The sequence below is a fragment of the Peromyscus eremicus genome, chromosome 8a (genome assembly GCF_949786415.1).
Source record: "Peromyscus eremicus chromosome 8a, PerEre_H2_v1, whole genome shotgun sequence".
Taxonomy (NCBI): Eukaryota; Metazoa; Chordata; class Mammalia; order Rodentia; family Cricetidae; genus Peromyscus; species Peromyscus eremicus.
Window position 1 is genome coordinate 98593549 of NC_081423.1, and position 17573 is coordinate 98611121.

General features: G+C 51.6%; 1 protein-coding gene across 2 annotated transcripts; it reads left to right on the forward strand.

The window, feature by feature from the left end:
* The first annotated feature begins 1363 nt into the window (after positions 1 to 1363).
* Positions 1364 to 6093, forward strand: Prcd (photoreceptor disc component). 2 transcript variants are annotated; one of them, XR_009380799.1, is made up of 5 exons: positions 1364 to 2037; positions 2955 to 3023; positions 4922 to 5000; positions 5336 to 5426; positions 5995 to 6093. XR_009380799.1 is itself a non-coding variant. In XM_059272173.1 (5 exons), exons 1-3 carry the CDS (start codon positions 2612 to 2614, stop codon positions 4941 to 4943), a joined length of 162 nt encoding a protein of 53 aa, XP_059128156.1. In that variant the 5' UTR covers positions 2508 to 2611; the 3' UTR covers positions 4944 to 5000; positions 5336 to 5426; positions 5995 to 6093. The 2 variants fall into 2 exon arrangements, 1 of the variants encoding a protein (XP_059128156.1); XM_059272173.1 differs by lacking the exon at positions 1364 to 2037 and adding an exon at positions 2508 to 2682.
* Positions 6094 to 17573: the final 11480 nt, after the last annotated feature.

The following is a 17573-nucleotide window of genomic DNA, read 5'->3' on the forward strand; positions in this document are numbered from 1 at the left end:
GCACGGTAAAGACTGGGCGGGATGGGGGCGTCGCGGCTGGCGTCTGCCCGCCTGCCTACCCACCCACCAGCAAGGCCACCGCGGTCCTCGCTGGGAGAGGTAGGTGTGGCCAATGTGCAGAAGGGGCTGGGAGGACCAGGGGGTCACGCGGCATGGGCAGAGCGAGCTGGTGCGGGGCTGGGGGCGAAGGGACCCGGCTCTCGGTGCGCGGTGTCTGGACCTGTGCGCGTGCGTGCGTACCCTTCACGCGGTGGGGAACTGACTCAAAGTCAAACACACCCAGGCATTGCCTCCCGTTGCCTGCTGGAGAGGACACACTTGCAGACAAAGCTGGGCTTCTCTAGTCCCGCCGCGCCTGAGCCTGAGACAGGGCCCCCACCACTGTTCTCAGACCCGGGGACCTCAAGTTCTGGCAGGTTTAGGGCTATGGATAGTCTCCCTTCCCATCTGCTGTTCCTGCTGGCTCTCTGAACTTGAACGCATGTCCAGTCTGGGGAGCCAAAGGCCCGTGCCCCCTTTCCTCCCCACCGATGCCACCCCATGAGGGCAAGCAGGAAGTCCCGAGTGGCCAATTAGTGACAAACAGGTAAGAACCAGACACTGTCCTGAATTCTGGCCCTGGCCTTGGTGAAGTTTCATAGAGGCTGTGGCAGTCAGGTGTGATGGAGAGGATCTGGGGAGCCAGAAGTCATAAGGCACAGGACAGTGGAGACATCTGTCACCATCAAGGATTCCATTTGAAAACCAGAAGGCAAATCCTTCATCGTAGACTGCTCATGGAGAGGTGAGATCGGGACAGAGGGGATTGCTCTGTCTTGAGAGACCAGAAACCTCATCTTGCCAGCACTTGTTCAGGCCTGGGTGTGGACAGCAGGAACCCCGAGACCACAAGTGCCCACGGGGCCTGACACGGATGAGTGAGGTGACTCTGGTTCTCCTCAAGGCTCCCTGTTAGCCCTTACCCTGCTCAGGAGTAAGTGAGATGGGAATCCTGTTGCCCAGGAGATGGCTCTCCTCTTCACTTCGGCTCCTGTTGATTTAAAATCTTTAAAGGTGCTGGCCCACTCCCAAAGCCTTAATAACCTGAGTTCCATCCCTGGGACCCACATGGGCAAGGACTCCTGAAGTTGTCCTCTGACCTCCACATGTTCTCTCTCTCTCTCTCTCTCTCTCTCTCTCTCTCTCTCTCTCTCTCTCTCTCTGTCTCTCATGTGCACACACACAATAATAATAATAACAAAAATAAGAAATCTAAAACATAAAATCAGACTTTAAGATTCAGTCATGGCACTCAGCAAGACCCTTTACAGCCCCGGCAGGGCCCTCCCTGGAGCACAGTATTGGGGTGCCTGATGGGATTCTTGGGCAGGAGGCATTTACCTCCCATTGTGGTCAGGGAAGGAAAACGGAAAGTCTTAGAGGGATGGAGCACAGTGTGGGTTCAGGTCCCAACATCACTCAGCGCAATGCTCCTGTCCTGCCATGATGACTCCCGCTCTGCTGCCCAGGAGGTCCAGGTGGGATGTGCAAAGAATATTTCTATTGATTTTCATCTTCTCCTCCAACTGCCATACCTCCTAACACAGGAATGTGTTGGTACAGTAATCTAGCATGTAACTGATACACTTATAATTTACATCTAAATTACATAAGATCATTATATAAGATAGAATTTATAGTTCACGTCTGTGAGTGCACACCTCGACTCTGCCTTTTACTGGAAAGAGAGCGTAAGGAGAAGAGTTCAGAGGGCTGCCAGAGGGAGCGAGTGAACGAGGGAGCGGGTTCACACGCATGCTCTGCTCTCCAGGGCTTTCCGGTCTCCTCAGCCCTTCTCTCAATGGCTCTGTTGTGACAGCACAGTCCCTCGGCCTCACAGCCTCTGTCACTGAAAAGTCCCGCATCCTTTCATGTCAGCAGCCTCGGCAGATGGCTGAGGGCTCAACCTTCTCCAGCACCTGCAGGTTCAGATACCTCCCATGACCACTCTCCCTCTCTCCAGTACTGGAGTTTGAACTCAGGGCCTTGGGATGCGAGGTAAGCACTCCACCACTGAGTCTCTTTGACACCCTCTCCTTAGGTTTCCCAGGCTGGCCTCCAGCTCTCTCTGTAGCTCAGCCAGGCTTTGAACTTGAGATCCCGCCCCTTCCCCAGTGACTTACAGGTCCTTGTCATTGGACCAGGCCCCAGGTCTTCTTTGAAGCTATCCTTGATGTTTGCAATGCCCCCGGTGCTCTGCAGGTGCCGTTAACACTGTGCGGAAGTAACTCACTTAACCCGATTGCACTACCTGCCCTTGAAGCTGAAACTCAGGCAGTACTGAAGGCTCTAAATAGAACATTCTGGACAGGCGCTCAGAGCCGTCCTGTATGTCTTGAAGGAGGTTGGCTTACTCTGCCACTGAGGGGAGATCTTGGGCCTGGCGAGTTTAATCTCTCTTCACAAGGTCAGTTCTGCTGACTCCACTAATCAGCTTGAACCTCCTAATCCATCCCCAGGAACTGCAGGAAACAGCAGGTGGCTTGTGAGAGGTGGCCGGGGCCATTGCGGCCCCTCACCTGGGGCTTTCTTCTGTAGAGTTGGTCTTCAGGGGGGATGGGGCAGCTGAGCCATGTGCACCACCCTCTTCCTGCTCAGCTTGGCCATGCTGTGGCGCCGCAGATTTGCCAACCGGGTGGAACCGTGAGAGACGAATGGGGCTGTGCATTGGGGTTGAGAGTGGGAGGAACTTCCAGGGTGGGCTACAGATAAGCAGAGGGTGAGCAGTGTCTGCCTGGGCCTCTAGCTGGTCTGGGAGGGGATCTGAGGGACACCCTGAAAGGGCCACTCTCAGAGCAGGTGGTGCTGGGTTGGAGCAGCCAGCCCATTAGTCCTGCGCTGCTGGACTGTGAAAAGGGGAAGGGACAGAAGCTGAGCATTGCCTACAGGTTCTCTTGCCTGCTCTTTCCTTCCAGAGAGCCCAGCAGAGTGGATGGGGCAGCTGTGGGCAGCAGCTCGGACACAGACCTTCAGTCCTCCGGCAGGTGAAGGAGAGTCGGGGGTGGGGAAATGGTGCCAAGGGAGCTATTGGCGTGTGTGTGTGTGTGTGTGTGTGTGTGTGTGTGTGTGTGTGTGTGTGTGCGTGTGTTCTAGCCCTCGCCAGAGTCACTCCTTGTGTGGTGGGCAGGTTAGGTGAGAGAGGGAGTCCTTGACCCCTTCTTCTGGACCGATGCTGTGTTGTTTTGCTTCTGCGACGTGAGTGTGGGACAGTCCCCAGGAAGACCTTCTGTTGAAGGATCAGGGAGCAGAGGGAGGAGGCAGGAGCCACTCTGGGGTGATTTGCTCTCTTGTCCTTGGTCCTCCCTCCTCCTCCTCCTCCCTCTGCCACCAACCGGCTCCACATCTCAGTTGTCTGAACCTCCAGCAGGATTCGTTGTCCAGTCCCCAATAGAGGGCGCAGGAGGAGCATGACGTCATCAGCACTGAGTCCCATTGGCTGGGCAGCCCTGCGGGCAGGACGCTATCTCCAGTGGCCAGAAAGTTAACTCTTCCCTAGGTTGAAGCCATGTGGCCTTTGTGGGGTAGGGGGCAAAGTTGTGTATTCTTCTGGACTTTTCCTTCCTTGGCTTACCAAAGTCTTTTGGATAATAAGGGGCCTCTATGCCCTTTAAAACACTGAAAAAGCGAAGCAGTATCTATTTAGTACTCATGTTTAAGACATTATGTACCTGCCCATGGACTCCCTAGCATGGGAGACGTCTCGAGATCATCTCTCACTCCTAGTGAAAACAAAGGGCAAAAAAATGATCCCCAGGAGCTCTGGGATTCAGGGCCCACTGGAAGGAGGATATCCTTACCAACTGGTCCTCAGTCAGTGTGAAAGGGCAAATACATACCGTGACCCCAAAGCTGGAGTTGTAACAGTGGTTGCAAGGCTGCTGAGAAGCGTAGCGGAACTTAACTGCTGGGCCAGTGCTAGTGTGCTAGCGATAGCAGTACTCCTGGGATGCTACTCTTGGGATGCTACTCCTGGGATGTATACTCCTGGGATGTATACTCCTGGGATGCTACTCCTGGGATGCTACTCCTGGGATGTATACTCCTGGGATGCTACTCCTGGGATGCTACTCCTGGAATGCATACTCTTGGGATGCATACTCCTGGGATGCTACTCCTGGGATGTATACTCCTGGAATGCATACTCTTGGGATGCTACTCCTGGGATGCATACTCCTGGGATGCTACTCCTGGAATGTATACTCCTGGGATGCATACTCTTGGGATGCTACTCCTAAGATGCATACTTCTGGGATGCATACTCCTGGGATGCTACTCCTGGGATGCTACTCCTGAGATGCTACTTCTGGGATGCATACTCCTGAAATGCTATTTCTGGGATGCGTAGCCAGTGGATGCTTTGTGCTTCCCTAGACCTTCCTTTCTCTTTTCTTCCTTTCTTTTATTTTATTTTTCATTTGATTGTTTGTTTTCAGACAGGGTCTTACTATGCTGCCCTGGAACTTGCTATGTAGACCAGGCTGGCTTCAAACTCTCAGAGATCCATCTGCCTCTGCCTCCTGAGTGCTGGGATTAAAGGCCCGTGTTACCACTCCTATCTCCCAAACCTTTCTTATGCAGTAATTCTCAATAACCTCAGGCTTAGTAGGACATGGCTGTTTGTTTATAATCACTCAGTAATGGAATGGCCGAGGAGATCTGAATGGGGGACCATCTTCCAAGTAGCTGTCTTCCCTAAAAAAAAAAAAAAAAGGCCTAGACCCCATGACCAGTCTGGTTACCTCTTAACTCCTTGGCACCCAGTTTTGCTGATGAGGGCTGGCTAGGGAGGCACAGGGCGGGGGAGGGGAGGGAGAGGGAAGAGAGCCTAAGCATGACAATCCAATACCTCCAGCTTTTGACTCCAATGATTCCTTCTGTCCAGGGAGAAAGAACCTGTGAGGTAGGCCCTCACTTCTTCAGGCACCTCAGCTCTGGGAACTGTAACCCACCGGCCCAGACAGGTAAAGCCAGGACCAGGAGCTCTGGAGGGCAGAGGGACATGGGAGGCAGTCTGTGGCTCTCATGGTCACTGGTGGAGGTTGAGTGAGGGTGGGTTTGTCTTGTGCTTGCTACTTACGCCTCAGGCCACAGGGCAAGGGCTGGTTTGAAGAGAATCATTGTGGTCCTGACCATGCTTTCTAGGCTTGGGAATGAGGTGGTAGCTGAGCTGGGTCCTGAGGGCAGTGCTGCAGATCTCTAAGGGAGGGGTAGTGGTCTGGGATGGGCCACCCTGAAATACACATCCCGCCTCTGGGCATGGGAAAGAGCAGTGAGCTGTTTTGGTTTTCCGTTCTAGCTGGAGTCCTGGTTCAACCCCTATCCCAGGAGGATGAGGTGGGGCTGGAAGCAGCAGCAGGAGGAGAATGGGGGAAGCAGTCATGGAGAAGGTAGGTTCTTCCCCGCAGGCCCCAGGTCTGCTCCTAGACAGGCCGTGACTATAGGGCTCCCAAGCAAGGCTGGCATTGGCAGGAAGAAGACGATGCCTTGTGCTCCTGGGCTCCCACTCCCAAGTTCCTGCTCTGAGGAACTGCTAAGCTGGAGAAGGCACAGAGAGAGGGACTTTGCAGGCTCCCCCAGGCTAACTGCAGGGAACCCCAGCATCCCAGGCAAGGGCCAGGTGCAGAGAGCCAGAAGACTTGAGAAGCCAGGGAAGGATAAAGGACAGCCTGTGCTTACTCACCAAGGACTCCCGACCATAACCCACAGACGGCAGTCCTGGTATCTATGGTACAGGCACAAGAAGACACAGGGAGAAGCCCATCACCACCACGCTGTTAGGTGGGGGATCCAAGCCCACCCCCTTCCCGACTTTGCAGCTGCTTGGCAAAAGGGGGTTCTGCTGGCCTGGCCATCTGTCAGCTCGGGAGCTGTTCTGTTAAACCCCTGTGGTCTAGGGCTGGGTCGTGTCACTTTTCTACAGGGATACTCATTCCTGTGGCATCTGCCTCTTTTCAGTCCCTGGAACTCACCCTGTCATTGGCTGCTCTCCTGAAATTATCAGTAAGAAAGGCCAGCTGGATCTGTGGCATGTCTGCCTGACGCTGGATGCGAGCAAACACCAGCTTGTGTTCTGAGTGTGCTTTGTGTCTGTGTCTGTGTGCGCGCGTGCACGCGTGTGTGCGCTCCAAATGGGCAGCGGCGGGTTGGAAGGGGAAAGCGTGGCACCTGTTTTTGTCACTGTGCTGACTGCTCAGTAACTCAGTGGCCGCCTCCTCTGCCCCCAGCTGCTCTGCCATTTCTCTCTTTACTGTCCTGCCCGGTCCAGAGCAGAGATAAAAGCACATTTCCGCTCCTGCTCCCGGATCCAGGCTTACCCTGCGGGCAGCTGCTCCCGACTGTCTGGGAGTCATTCATCTTCAAAAGCCACCCTCCAAGCGTCTCTCCCCCACCCAGCTCCCCACTGCCCGCCCAGCAGTAATGCCTCTGTCTGGCCAGCCTCTGGCCCTGACTTTCAGGGGCAGAAGACAGTCCCCTAGACAGCAGGATCCCAGGCTGCTCCACCTCAGTGGAGGGAGAAAAAAGTGTGAGAGATGCAACCGCTGAGGGACCCACTGTTGCGGGGAGAGGTTGCTGGTACTGCGGGGAGCCTGGCTTGGGTATGTATACAGGCAGCTCCATAGGAGCTGCCTTCCGTAGGGCACGGAGGGGTGTGTGTGTGTGTGTGTGTGTGTGTGTGTGTGTGTGTGTGTGTGTGTCTCACACTAGGGGAGAGAACCTGCCAGAGTGTCCACCTGATCCAGGCCATGAGCCCGTGGCCAACTGTCTCAGCTCCCGTCAGCCCATTTTTCTCCTGGGAGGCATGAGTCGTCCTAGTGACAGGACTGTCAGGCTGATGGCCAGAGGGCACTGTTCCTGGGGACCCGTCTGTGTCCTCTGATCCCAGCTTTGCGCTCATTCTCGCATCAAGTCACCATGTTCCTGTCACTTCATCCTTGTTTCTGGTCTCTGCCATTTCCAAGTTGCCCGCCTCCTTCCAATGATCCAAGAAATTGTCAGGCCAAGGTCATAGAGCAGTCCCGGGGCTGGCTCCCAGCCCAGACCCACTTCCAACAGGACAGCACCTCTTGGCAGCACTGTTCTGTGAACCTCCGCTAAGGGTCCATTCCAGATGAAGGGCAAGGATGGGCTGGGAAGGGGCTTGCAGGCAGTAGGGGGTGTGACTCCCTGGGCCCTGGCAGCTGGGGTGCCATGTGGGCTGGGAGGGAGGGGCCCTCTCCTCCGGGAGCAGGCTGGCTTTGGTGGGAGCAGACTGTGTTTACACCTTCCCCGCACACCCTGCCCACGCTCTCGGCTTGTTCCCAGGGCCTCTCCCACCCTGGGCTCTCTGTGCAGTCTGCACATTTGTAGCTCTTGCTGCAGAAAGTCCCTTCCCTCAGCTTGGAAGGCTCCCACTGCCCAGGTGCCCTCCCTCATCCCGGAACTCCTCCACAGGAGGCATCCACTGCCCAGGTGCCCTCCCTCATCCCAGAACTCCTCCACAGGAGGCTCCCACTGCCCAGGTGCCCTCCCTCATCCCAGAACTCCTCCTCAGGAGGCATCCACTGCCCAGGTACCCTCCCTCATCCCAGAACTCCTCCTCAGGAGGCATCCACTGCCCAGGTACCCTCCCTCATCCCAGAACTCCTCCTCAGGAGGCTCCCACTGCCCAGGTGCCCTCCCTCATCCTGGAACTCCTCCACAGGAGGTACCCATTTCACAGATGCCTTCTCTGAGCCCACAAACTCCCATCACACAGGTCAAGGGAGCACCTTTAAAGTATGAGGGGGTGTCATTTAATTCCTGGCCATGACACTGTCTTCGTAGAGGCCGAGTCCCTTCCTTTCCCATTTCCTTAGAAATAGCTGCTGTTTGGAAATAGGAGCAGGAATATTCATGTGCTTGGTAGAAAGAAAGCTAAGGACAATGGGGGAGACAGAGCTGAGATAAGTAGCCGCTGGTGTGGGGTGCTGGCCGCTGGTGTGGGGTGCTGGCCGCTGGTGTGGGGTGCTGGCCGCTGGTGTGGGATGCTGGCCGCTGGTGTGGGGAGCTGGCCGCTGGTGTGGGGTGCTGGCCGCTGGTGTGGGGAGCTGGCCGCTGGTGTGGGGTGTTGGCTGCTGGTGTGGGGTGCTGGCTGCTGGTGTGGGGAGCTGGCCGCTGGTGTGGGGTGTTGGCTGCTGGTGTGGGGTGCCGCCCATACACCACAGCTGGGTGAGGGGCAAATGAGAAGAGGCAGATGACAGGGGAGCCGGAGGGGTGGTTGAGAACACCCATCAAGGGCCTCTGTGTGCAGAAGGCTGTCTCAGCCTGGACACCTCCCTTGTGACAGGCTTTGCTTTCCAAGCCAATCTCAGCTGCTGAGGACAGGAGCCCATAACCCTGATACCTTCCCTCCCTTGTCTGAATGCTAATCTCTCTGCTGGAGAGAGCCTGAGTGACAGGGGAAAGGCTGGCTGAGCTGCGGGGTGGCCAAGGGGCGGCCTGAGCAGGGAGCGCTGCTGTCTGCTGCTTCTGTGGCTGGAGACTGGAACATGACCAGAGAATGAATGAGGTGGTGTGGGGGAGCAAGGGGAGTGGTTCTAGCAGCTTCAGCAGCTGTTACTGTCCTGTACCACCCTAAAGTGCAGCTGAGACTTTGGGGAGTACCCACCCACCCCAAATGTGTAGAGTGTGTATGCCTGCAGAGCAGGGCAGAGGTGCTGGCCAATACTAGATTAGGTGAAACCTGGGGCCCATTTTGAGGCAGGCAAGAGCAGAACTGGGTGCTTCACTTTCCTGGCTCCATGGGCAGCCAGTAGTCTTTACAGGGGCTTTGCTGTTAAGGAGAAGCTGAGCCCTTGGGCTGGAAAAGTGCTGTTTCTTTGTGAGCCAGAAAACAAGGAGGACAGAAGCGTGGCCATGCTGCAGCTTACATGAACTGAATGCTAAGGACACCAATAATACTATTAATAATGGCTAATACGGATCAAACACTTATTATATGCTAGGCACTGTGCCCGGTGCCTCATTTATAAGCACGGTCTCGTTGATGAGGCAGGAACTGTTGTTAGCCTCATTTACCCAATAAGGAAAGTGAAGTTCACATAATTTGTCCAAGGTCACAGCTGGCAGTGAAGCCAGGACCCATGTCTGGGAATCTGATGCCAAAGCTGATGATGGTAGAGAGGTCTTGAGTCTGGAGATGAGGGCTGTGAAGAAATGCAGGATGTGACCTACAGACAAGGACGCTGCCTGCCATGTCTATGCAGGTGGGCCAGGGCTGCTGGGGTTTTCTGTTGAGATATGAGGAGTGAGAAATAAGAAATGAAAAACAGGTGCTGTTTTCTCTTCAGGCACATGTCAATCAAAGGCAGGCCAGATCCTGGGATCTGAAAGGCTAGTCCTTGCTTGCCAGCTGAGGAGAGCAAGGAGAGCCTGCCTCCTTAGCATCATCTGTCAGTGCTACTGAAGCGGAAGTGGTGGCCCCTGGCGGGGATGACAGACAGCAAGGCCATTGCTCACAGTCCCTGTCACTGGCTACTCCATTGCCTCCTTCAGCTAGGGCCGGGACCCTGGGAGAGGGTGACAGCCAGCAGCCTAGCTGCATTGGAGGAGGGCTGAGGAAGGCAGTGGCGGCTTTGGTTTCTTTGTTTACCAGGGGGCGGGTGCAGGGCATGGAGTGCAAGAAGGTGATGTGGGGGTCCACTGACCTGCATTAGGACTACAGACCCTCTCTGTGAGCTACCTGTGCCCCCTAGTCGGGGGTCAAGACCAAGGTGTGGCTATGAAAATTCAAACAAACCAAAGGATTTAATGACAGACTCTAAGCATATGAGCCAGTCAAGGTGCCAGACACACACACACACACACACACACACACACACACACACACACAGATACACACCCAATCACATGCATAGGCAAAAGCTACATGAAATAAGCACTAAAAAAGTTAGCATGCATTCATCCGACTGACAAGCATGCCATGGGAGGCCATGAGATGCACAGATAGCAAGGGATGCTGGGAGTGAAGCGGCAATGTTGGCTGCCTTCCCTGCTCTGCTGCTTAGGGCCATGGGAAGAGCCTGGTGAGGAAGTCTAGTTCCTGCAAATCAAATGACCTTTTGTTCCCTAGACCTCAGTTTCCCCACTCAGTGAACATGTTAATTCTGCATGGCCTGGTGCTGAGATGTGAAGAGCTAATGACCTCCTCAGGAAAGAAGCTGTCGAGAAAAATGAAGGGAAGTGGCCAGATGATCTCCAGGGGCCCCGTAGATTACCCCCACCGAGACAGACTGTGATGGACTGTGTCTGGAGGTGCTGACAAAGATGTGCCTACATGACGGACATTTATGGAGTGTCTGTGTGCCAGGGTACAAAAACAGACTCAGAGCACCTGTCAAACCCAACCAGCAACTGGACAAGATATAAGATGCAGACATGGCAGTGGGTGGCACACACAGCGACCTCGTGACTGTCTCGGCCTCTGCTCAGAGACAACCACTTGTCTGGTGCTCAGGGAAGGGAAACCAAGAGACAGTGTGACACTCGTGGTGACCCACACAAACAGAAGCAGCAATGACAATTCAACAGGATACGGAAAACCAACTGCACTTGAACAGAAGTAAACTGACACAGGGCAAAGACTGGGAGGGAACACTGGCCAAACTGAAGACAAATGGCCCGGGTGGGGCGTGGCTCAGCGATGGGGCGTGGCTCAGCGGTGGGGTGTGGCTCAGAGGTGGGGCGTGGCTCAGCGGTGGGGTGTGGCTCAGTGTTGGGGCGTGGCTCAGCGGTGGGGCGCTGGACTAACATGCGCAAAGCACTGGTTCAGTCCTCGGCACCACACACATCTAACAAACCCCCAAACAAGCTGGGCACTGTGGTGCACTCGGTAGGCAGAGGCAGGTGGGTCCCTGTGAGTCCGAGGCCAGCCTGGTCTACATAGCGAGCTCCAGGCCAGCCAGGGCTACATAGTGAGGCCCTTCCTCAAAAACAAAACAAAAATCTAAGAAAGACTTGCATCTAGAATAGAAATAGCTTTAGGGTAAAGAGCAAGGGTAAAGAACCCTTGCAGAGGGCCAGGGTTCAGGTCCCAGCACCCCTGAGGTAGCTCACAACAGTCTTTAACTCCAGTTTCATGGGATCTAATGCCCTCTTCTGAACTGAGAGGGTTCTCATGTGCACCACCGCATGCACGTACATATGCACATATATGAAAGTAAAGAAATCAATTAAAAAAATAGAATGAAGAGCTTTTACAACTGAGGGGCTGGAGAGCTGGCTCGGCAGTTACAAGCTGCTCTTCCAGGAGACCTGAGTTCTATTCCCAGCACCCACAACTGCCTGTAACTCCAGCTCCAGGGAATCTGACACTCTCTTCTGACCTCTGGGCACTGAACTCACATGCACACAGCCACCCCCACATACACAAAGGAAAATAAAATAAAAATATTTCTTAAAAGAACTTTTACAAAAACAAAACAAAACAAGCCAGGTGGTGGCACACGCCTTTAATCTCAGCGCTTGGGAGGCAGAGCCACGCAGATCTCTGAGTTCGTGGCCAGGACAGCTAAGGCTACACAGAGAAACTCTGTCTCAAATAACCAAAACCAAACCAAACCAAACCAAACCAAAACTTTTACAATTCAACAATTAGTACAATTTTTAAAAAGGGGGAGGGGAAGGTTTTAATAACCACTCTACGAAAAAAATATGCACATGACCGATAAACTCAAAAACATCATCAGCCTCTACAAAACTATCATAAAGTGAACATCTGGGGTGTCTGAAACCCTACAGTGTAACCACTTTGAAAATGAGTGCAGTAGTGTCTTATAAAGTAATTAAAGGACAATTAAAATTTATGTCCACAAAAAGATTTCACAAAAGTGTTGACAGCAGGAGCTTTGCTAATAATAGTTCCACACTGAAAATAACCCAGATATCTACCAACAGATATCAATGGGGACACTGAGGCATGTTTGAACATTGGAATAACACTCATAAACAAAAAAGGAAGTGTGGTATTTATGTAAGAGACAACACAGGAAGATTAAGAAAGCAGACCCGGGAGGATCTAGTTTGTGGTTATATTTATGAAATGCTAGGAAGAGATGAGACTAATTGATACTGAGAGAGTGCAGAGCAATGGCTGCCTCAGGCCAGGTCTGGGTATGGGAACTGACTGTAAAAAAGGCATGTGGGCGCCCAGGGTGACAACAAGGTTTTGAATCTCGATTGGGAATATGCCTCTATGCATGCATGTGTTCCCTTACAGTACATTTGGAATGTGTTTTATACCTCAATAAAGATGGCTTACAAAGTTCAAACCAAAACAAGAAGGAAACCTAATCATTATTTGTTCATAGTCCAGCAAAACAGCAAGATAGAAGCAAATGTGGCACAGGCCTCTAATCCCAGACACCAGATAAGCTGATTACAAGTTCAAAGCCGGGCTGTGCAACTTTAGTGAGAGCCTGTCCCCCACCCAAGCAAAAGCAAAGAGAGGGGAGTGGCACTTGTCTTGCATGGACACGGCCTGGGTGTGTTGTCCAATATGGGGAGGGAGTGGGAGAGGAAGGAAATTAAGATAAAAAGCGGAATGGGGCTGGGGAGATGGCCCTACAGGTAAAAGGACGTGTTGCTCTTACAGAGGCCTCAGGTTCAGTTCCCAGCACCCACATCAGGTGGCTCACTACTATCTGACACTCCAGTTCCAAGCAATCTGACACTCTACGGCCTCTGTAGGTATCTGTACACACAGTGCATGTAAACTCAAGCAGACACATACACATGCACGTAAATAAAAGATATTTTAAAAAGTGATATAACGAATGTGAGAAGAAATAAATATAAGCATCAGGAATTCCCATTTGGCTGGGCAGTGGTGGCACACACCTTTAATCCCAGTACTCGGGAGGCAGAGCCAGGCAGATCTGTGTGAGTTTGAGGCCAGCCTGGTCTACAGAGCGAGATCCAGGACAGGCACCAAAATTACACAGAGAAATCCTGTCTTGAAAAACCAAAAAAGGGCTGGAGAGATGGCTCAGAGGTTAAGAGCACTGGCTGCTCTTCCAGAGGTCCTGAGTTCAAGTCCCAGCAACCACATGGTAGCTCACAACTGTCTGTAATGAGATCTGGTTCCCTTTTCTGGCCTGCAGGCATACATGCAAGAACACTGTATACATAATAAACAAATAAATCTTAAAAAAAAAAAAAAAAGAAAGAAAGAAAGAAAAAAAAAAAGAGTTTGAGTTCCCATACACTGTGCAAGTGCTTTGGATAGACAGTCTTTTTTTTTTTTTTTTTGGTTTTTCGAGACAGGGTTTCTCTGTGTAGCTTTGCGCCTTTCCTGAAACTCACTTGGTAGCCCAGGCTGGCCTCAAACTCACAGAGATCCACCGGCCTCTGCCTCCCGAGTGCTGGGATTAAAGGCGTGCGCCACCACTGCCCGGCTGGATAGACAGTCTTAATCCCAGGAGAGTCAAATGATCCTCTTCCTCTCTTGTTGTAAAGATCAGGGGATGAGAAGGTGCAGTGGTACAGGCATTTAATCCCAACATCGGGAGGCAGAGGCAGACAGCTCTCTGTGAGTTTGAGGCTACATAGTGAGACCCTGTCTTGAAAACAAACACAAACAAAAAAAGAGATGAGGATAGAGGTAGGTAAAGTAATCTGCCCAGAGTTATTCAAGCAAGGTTCAGTCGAGCTGGGATTAGCCTCCAGGCTGGTCTGATATCAGAGCACATGCTAAACCACCTGCCTAAGAAAGGAGCCACAAGGAGTAAGTACCTGGAGCCTGGAGACCGACTCGGCACTCGGCTGAGGAGGAGCTGGAGACCAGCTGGAATCCCATCGTAAACAGAGAGCAGAGGAAGGGGTGTCAAAGCAAAGGGAGCAGACACCACCATAAGGAAGGCTTATGCAACACGGTAGCACGGAGAAGGCAGGATTTCCGGGAACGGGGAGACATGTCCAGGAAACAGATGAGGTCCAGACAATCCTGCCTAGGCTTCAAATTTGTTTATTTTTAAAAATCTGTTTTGGAGTAATTTTATTAGAGGAAACAGCTCTGCAGATAAGGTGGGAGAAGGTACGGCTTTTCCTGGGTGTTTTGTTTTTTGTTTGTTGAAATCTAATCTCACTGTGTAGCCCTGGCTGGTAGAACTCACAGAAATTCACCTGCCTCTGCCTCCTGAGCGCTGGGATTAAAAGTGTGCATCACCATGCCCAGCTTCTTCCAGGGAATTCTTTATGAAGACATGGGAAATGCCACTGTCATTTATTATGATTAGGACTCTTGACAGAACCCCAACTTGAAATGACTTAAACAATGACATTTATTTCTTGTGTCTCACATCCTGTACTTCACTGAAACTTTTAAGGCATTTCCTACACACAGAAGTAGTAAACGTGAACGTGTGTCTCTAAACCAATGAGAGGTGAAAGCCAAGGTGTCAGGACTGCTGTCTCAGCAGCCGGCCAGCAGCCTCAAGGACGCCTTTCCTCTTTCCAGTCCCTCCCTCTTCAGAGGCATTTGACTCTTGCTTTGAAGGAAGCCTCACAGATTCCAGATGGCGTGGCAAGCCCAAGCATCACATCTCTCTACAATGTCCCAGAGCCAGAAGAGAGGAGGTTGCTTTTAAAGAAGAATTCCCCACACTTGGCTAGACTTGTATTGTAGACAAGATGGAAGAAGACCAGCTTCCAGGCCGACCACCAACATGCCTGCATACAGACATACTTCCTGTGAGATCACTGGTGTGGCTGCTTCCAGTGTAAGCAGCCAGCTGCTTGGAGGTCACCACCAACCCTCCTTCATGACCTTATTAATAAAATCAAAGATCCCTTTTGGAATTAAGAAGGGAATTTCAATATTGTAAAGACTGCTTTCTTACTGTGGGTTTCAGACGCGGCGTCTGTCATCAGTCCCGTGGGTGACTGCCCCAGCACAGCAGGCCAGCTGACTGATTTCCCCTGTGCACTCTGAGGTTGGGTCTCTCCCCGCACTGAGGTGATCATCAGCTTGTCCACTGACCCTTAGCGCCAGGCCGTGGTTCTTTACATGGTAATAGCGATCTGCATTAGTCTTGTAGGATGGCTAGAGGGTTCTGCTGTGCGCAAGACTCAGATGCACTAGATCTCAGCAGCAGCGTGCAAATGGGATCACAGTAACATTAGCACTTCATTCTGAGCAGCTCTGTCCTTGGCTGCTCATTCAGGAATCCTGATGCAGTCTTTGAAGCTTCTCCAGTTATTTCTAGACTGCCTACACAGTTGCGTCTCATGTGTGCTCAGGCACAAGGCCTCTTGGCGTTTGCTCCAGCCTCTTGGCCACTGCCCAGCTTGCTGGTGGCACCCGAATTGGTTGTGTGCCTGTGGCTGTTCAGTGATGTACAAATGAGCTGTGCAGGAGAAACTGTGCCCTTGTCAGGGGTGAAATCCACACAGAGACCTATGACAGAGTGAGGAGCTAGGAACAGTGGCCTCTCTGTAGACTAGTGGGAGGCATTAGCCTGGGGCCCCCAAGACAGGACAGCCAGATCCAGAAAGTGGCTCCTACAGATGCTCATCCCCACTCTGCCACCATGTGGTTCTAACCAACAAAACAGGTGCTCAGCATTCTTCAGTCAACATTTTTTATTAGTCTCCAACCACCTCTGTAAAGACAGAAAACTTGCAGCTGGGACATGAGCCCACATCCCTAGCACTCACATAAGAAGCTAGCTGCAGGGGCTGGAGAAATAGCTCAGTGGCTAAGAGCATTTGTTCTTCCAGAGGATCCAGATTCTATTCTCAGAAACCAAATGTCACTTCACAACCGTAACTCCAGTTCCAGGGTAATCTGACATCCTCTTCTGTCCTCTGTAGGCACCAGGGACACATGTGGTGCACAGAAATACATGCAGGCAAAACATTCCCCAGCCCCCCCCCCCAAATAAATAAACAAACAAACAAAATGGAAGAATAAACTGAGAACGGTGGCATGTGCCTGTAATCCCAGCTCTGGGGAAGTGGAGACAGGGGGATCCCAGGAGCTCCAGTCAGCCTGCTCTAGGTTTGGTGAGAGATTTTGATTTAAAAAAATAAGGTGGAGAGTGTTTGAGAAAGGCACACAAAGTTGATCTCTGACCTCTGTGCCACCTGCATACATGTTCACATACATACTCCCCCCCCCCCAGACAGGGTTTCTGTGTAGCTGCCTGGAACTCACTCTGTAGACCAGGCTGGTCTTGAACTCACAGAAATTCACTGCCTCTGCCTCCCAAGTGCTGCACCACCACGCCCAGCAATACTTTTTTTTTTTTAAAGACACAAAAATCCTCCTTTGTGTCTCCTTTCCCGTGAAAGGAAAGTTCTTCCATATTAGATCGATTTACTCATGGTATGGAGCAACTTAGTGATAAACGCATAAACTCCACAGGGTTCGATCAAACCAAGTCTGCCAGATACTCGTGTGACTTTAAACAGTACCTCATCTCTCAATATGTATTTCTTCGTCTGCCAAACGGGATAATGACAGTGCCTCATAGATTGGGAGGATTAAAGGACCCAATATAGTGAATAGCCACCCAGCAAATTCCAAAAAGTATTAACTGCCATGATTATCTTGTCTGCAGAAGGTCACGTGCCCACAAGTTTCACAAGCAATTCTGGGCAAATTCTTCAGAATTCCCTCTGCAAGTCTCAAATGAAAGATCTTAGTGTGCCGGGGGAAAAGGCGTTCTTGCTTTCAGTATTAAACAAAATAATCTGTCTTCAAGGGTAAGACAGACAAATTCAAGGGCCTGTGTTCTTGCTGAATAAATTAGTCGTTATTTCCTTGGAACATTCTGTGAGAAGACAGCCAAACACGAAACCCAGCACTGAGGAAATTAAGAAAATATTAAGAGACATCTCCCTGCTCATGAAGCATTCACAATCAAATTAAAGGAGAGAAATATAAGCAAATATGGTCATTAAGAATATGTATCAGCAACAGATTTCCACATTTAAAAAAATGGTACAAGCTAAATGCTACCGAGTCCTATTCCAGGGGAACGGGTAAGAGTTATTGAAGATAAGGCTCCCGATCTTGCCAATTTAAACTCGTTTCTAAATAGGTGTACGTTCTGGCCCTGCTTTGGCATTTTGCCCGATTAAAAAAAAATGAAGGCAAGACAGTGACTGAAGAAAGACACTCAACATCGGGCAGGATAGAAAGGCATGGAAAACCTGGGGACATGAGAAGGAGAAGGGTCCCTCATTCAGGAATCTGGTTGGAGGCTCTTGCTAACAGAGAAGCATGAATTACCAACCATTTAAAGGCCTTTTCTCTCTTCCCAGATATGAAACTACAGTTTTCTGGGACTCTCACCAGAGACCAACCACATTCACAAGGGGAGGACAACAACTAACCCTCCCTCTCTAAACCACCCCTAGTGGCTTCTGGACGACAGTTCCATCCAAAGCCCCTCTGGAGCCACCACACTTATCTCACTTATCAAGAGAGCAAGAAAGGGGGGGGGGGTGTCTCCTAGCAACCGCTTGAGACGCAGCTCAAGAGCCACCGAAATAGTATACATGGCTAATGCTAC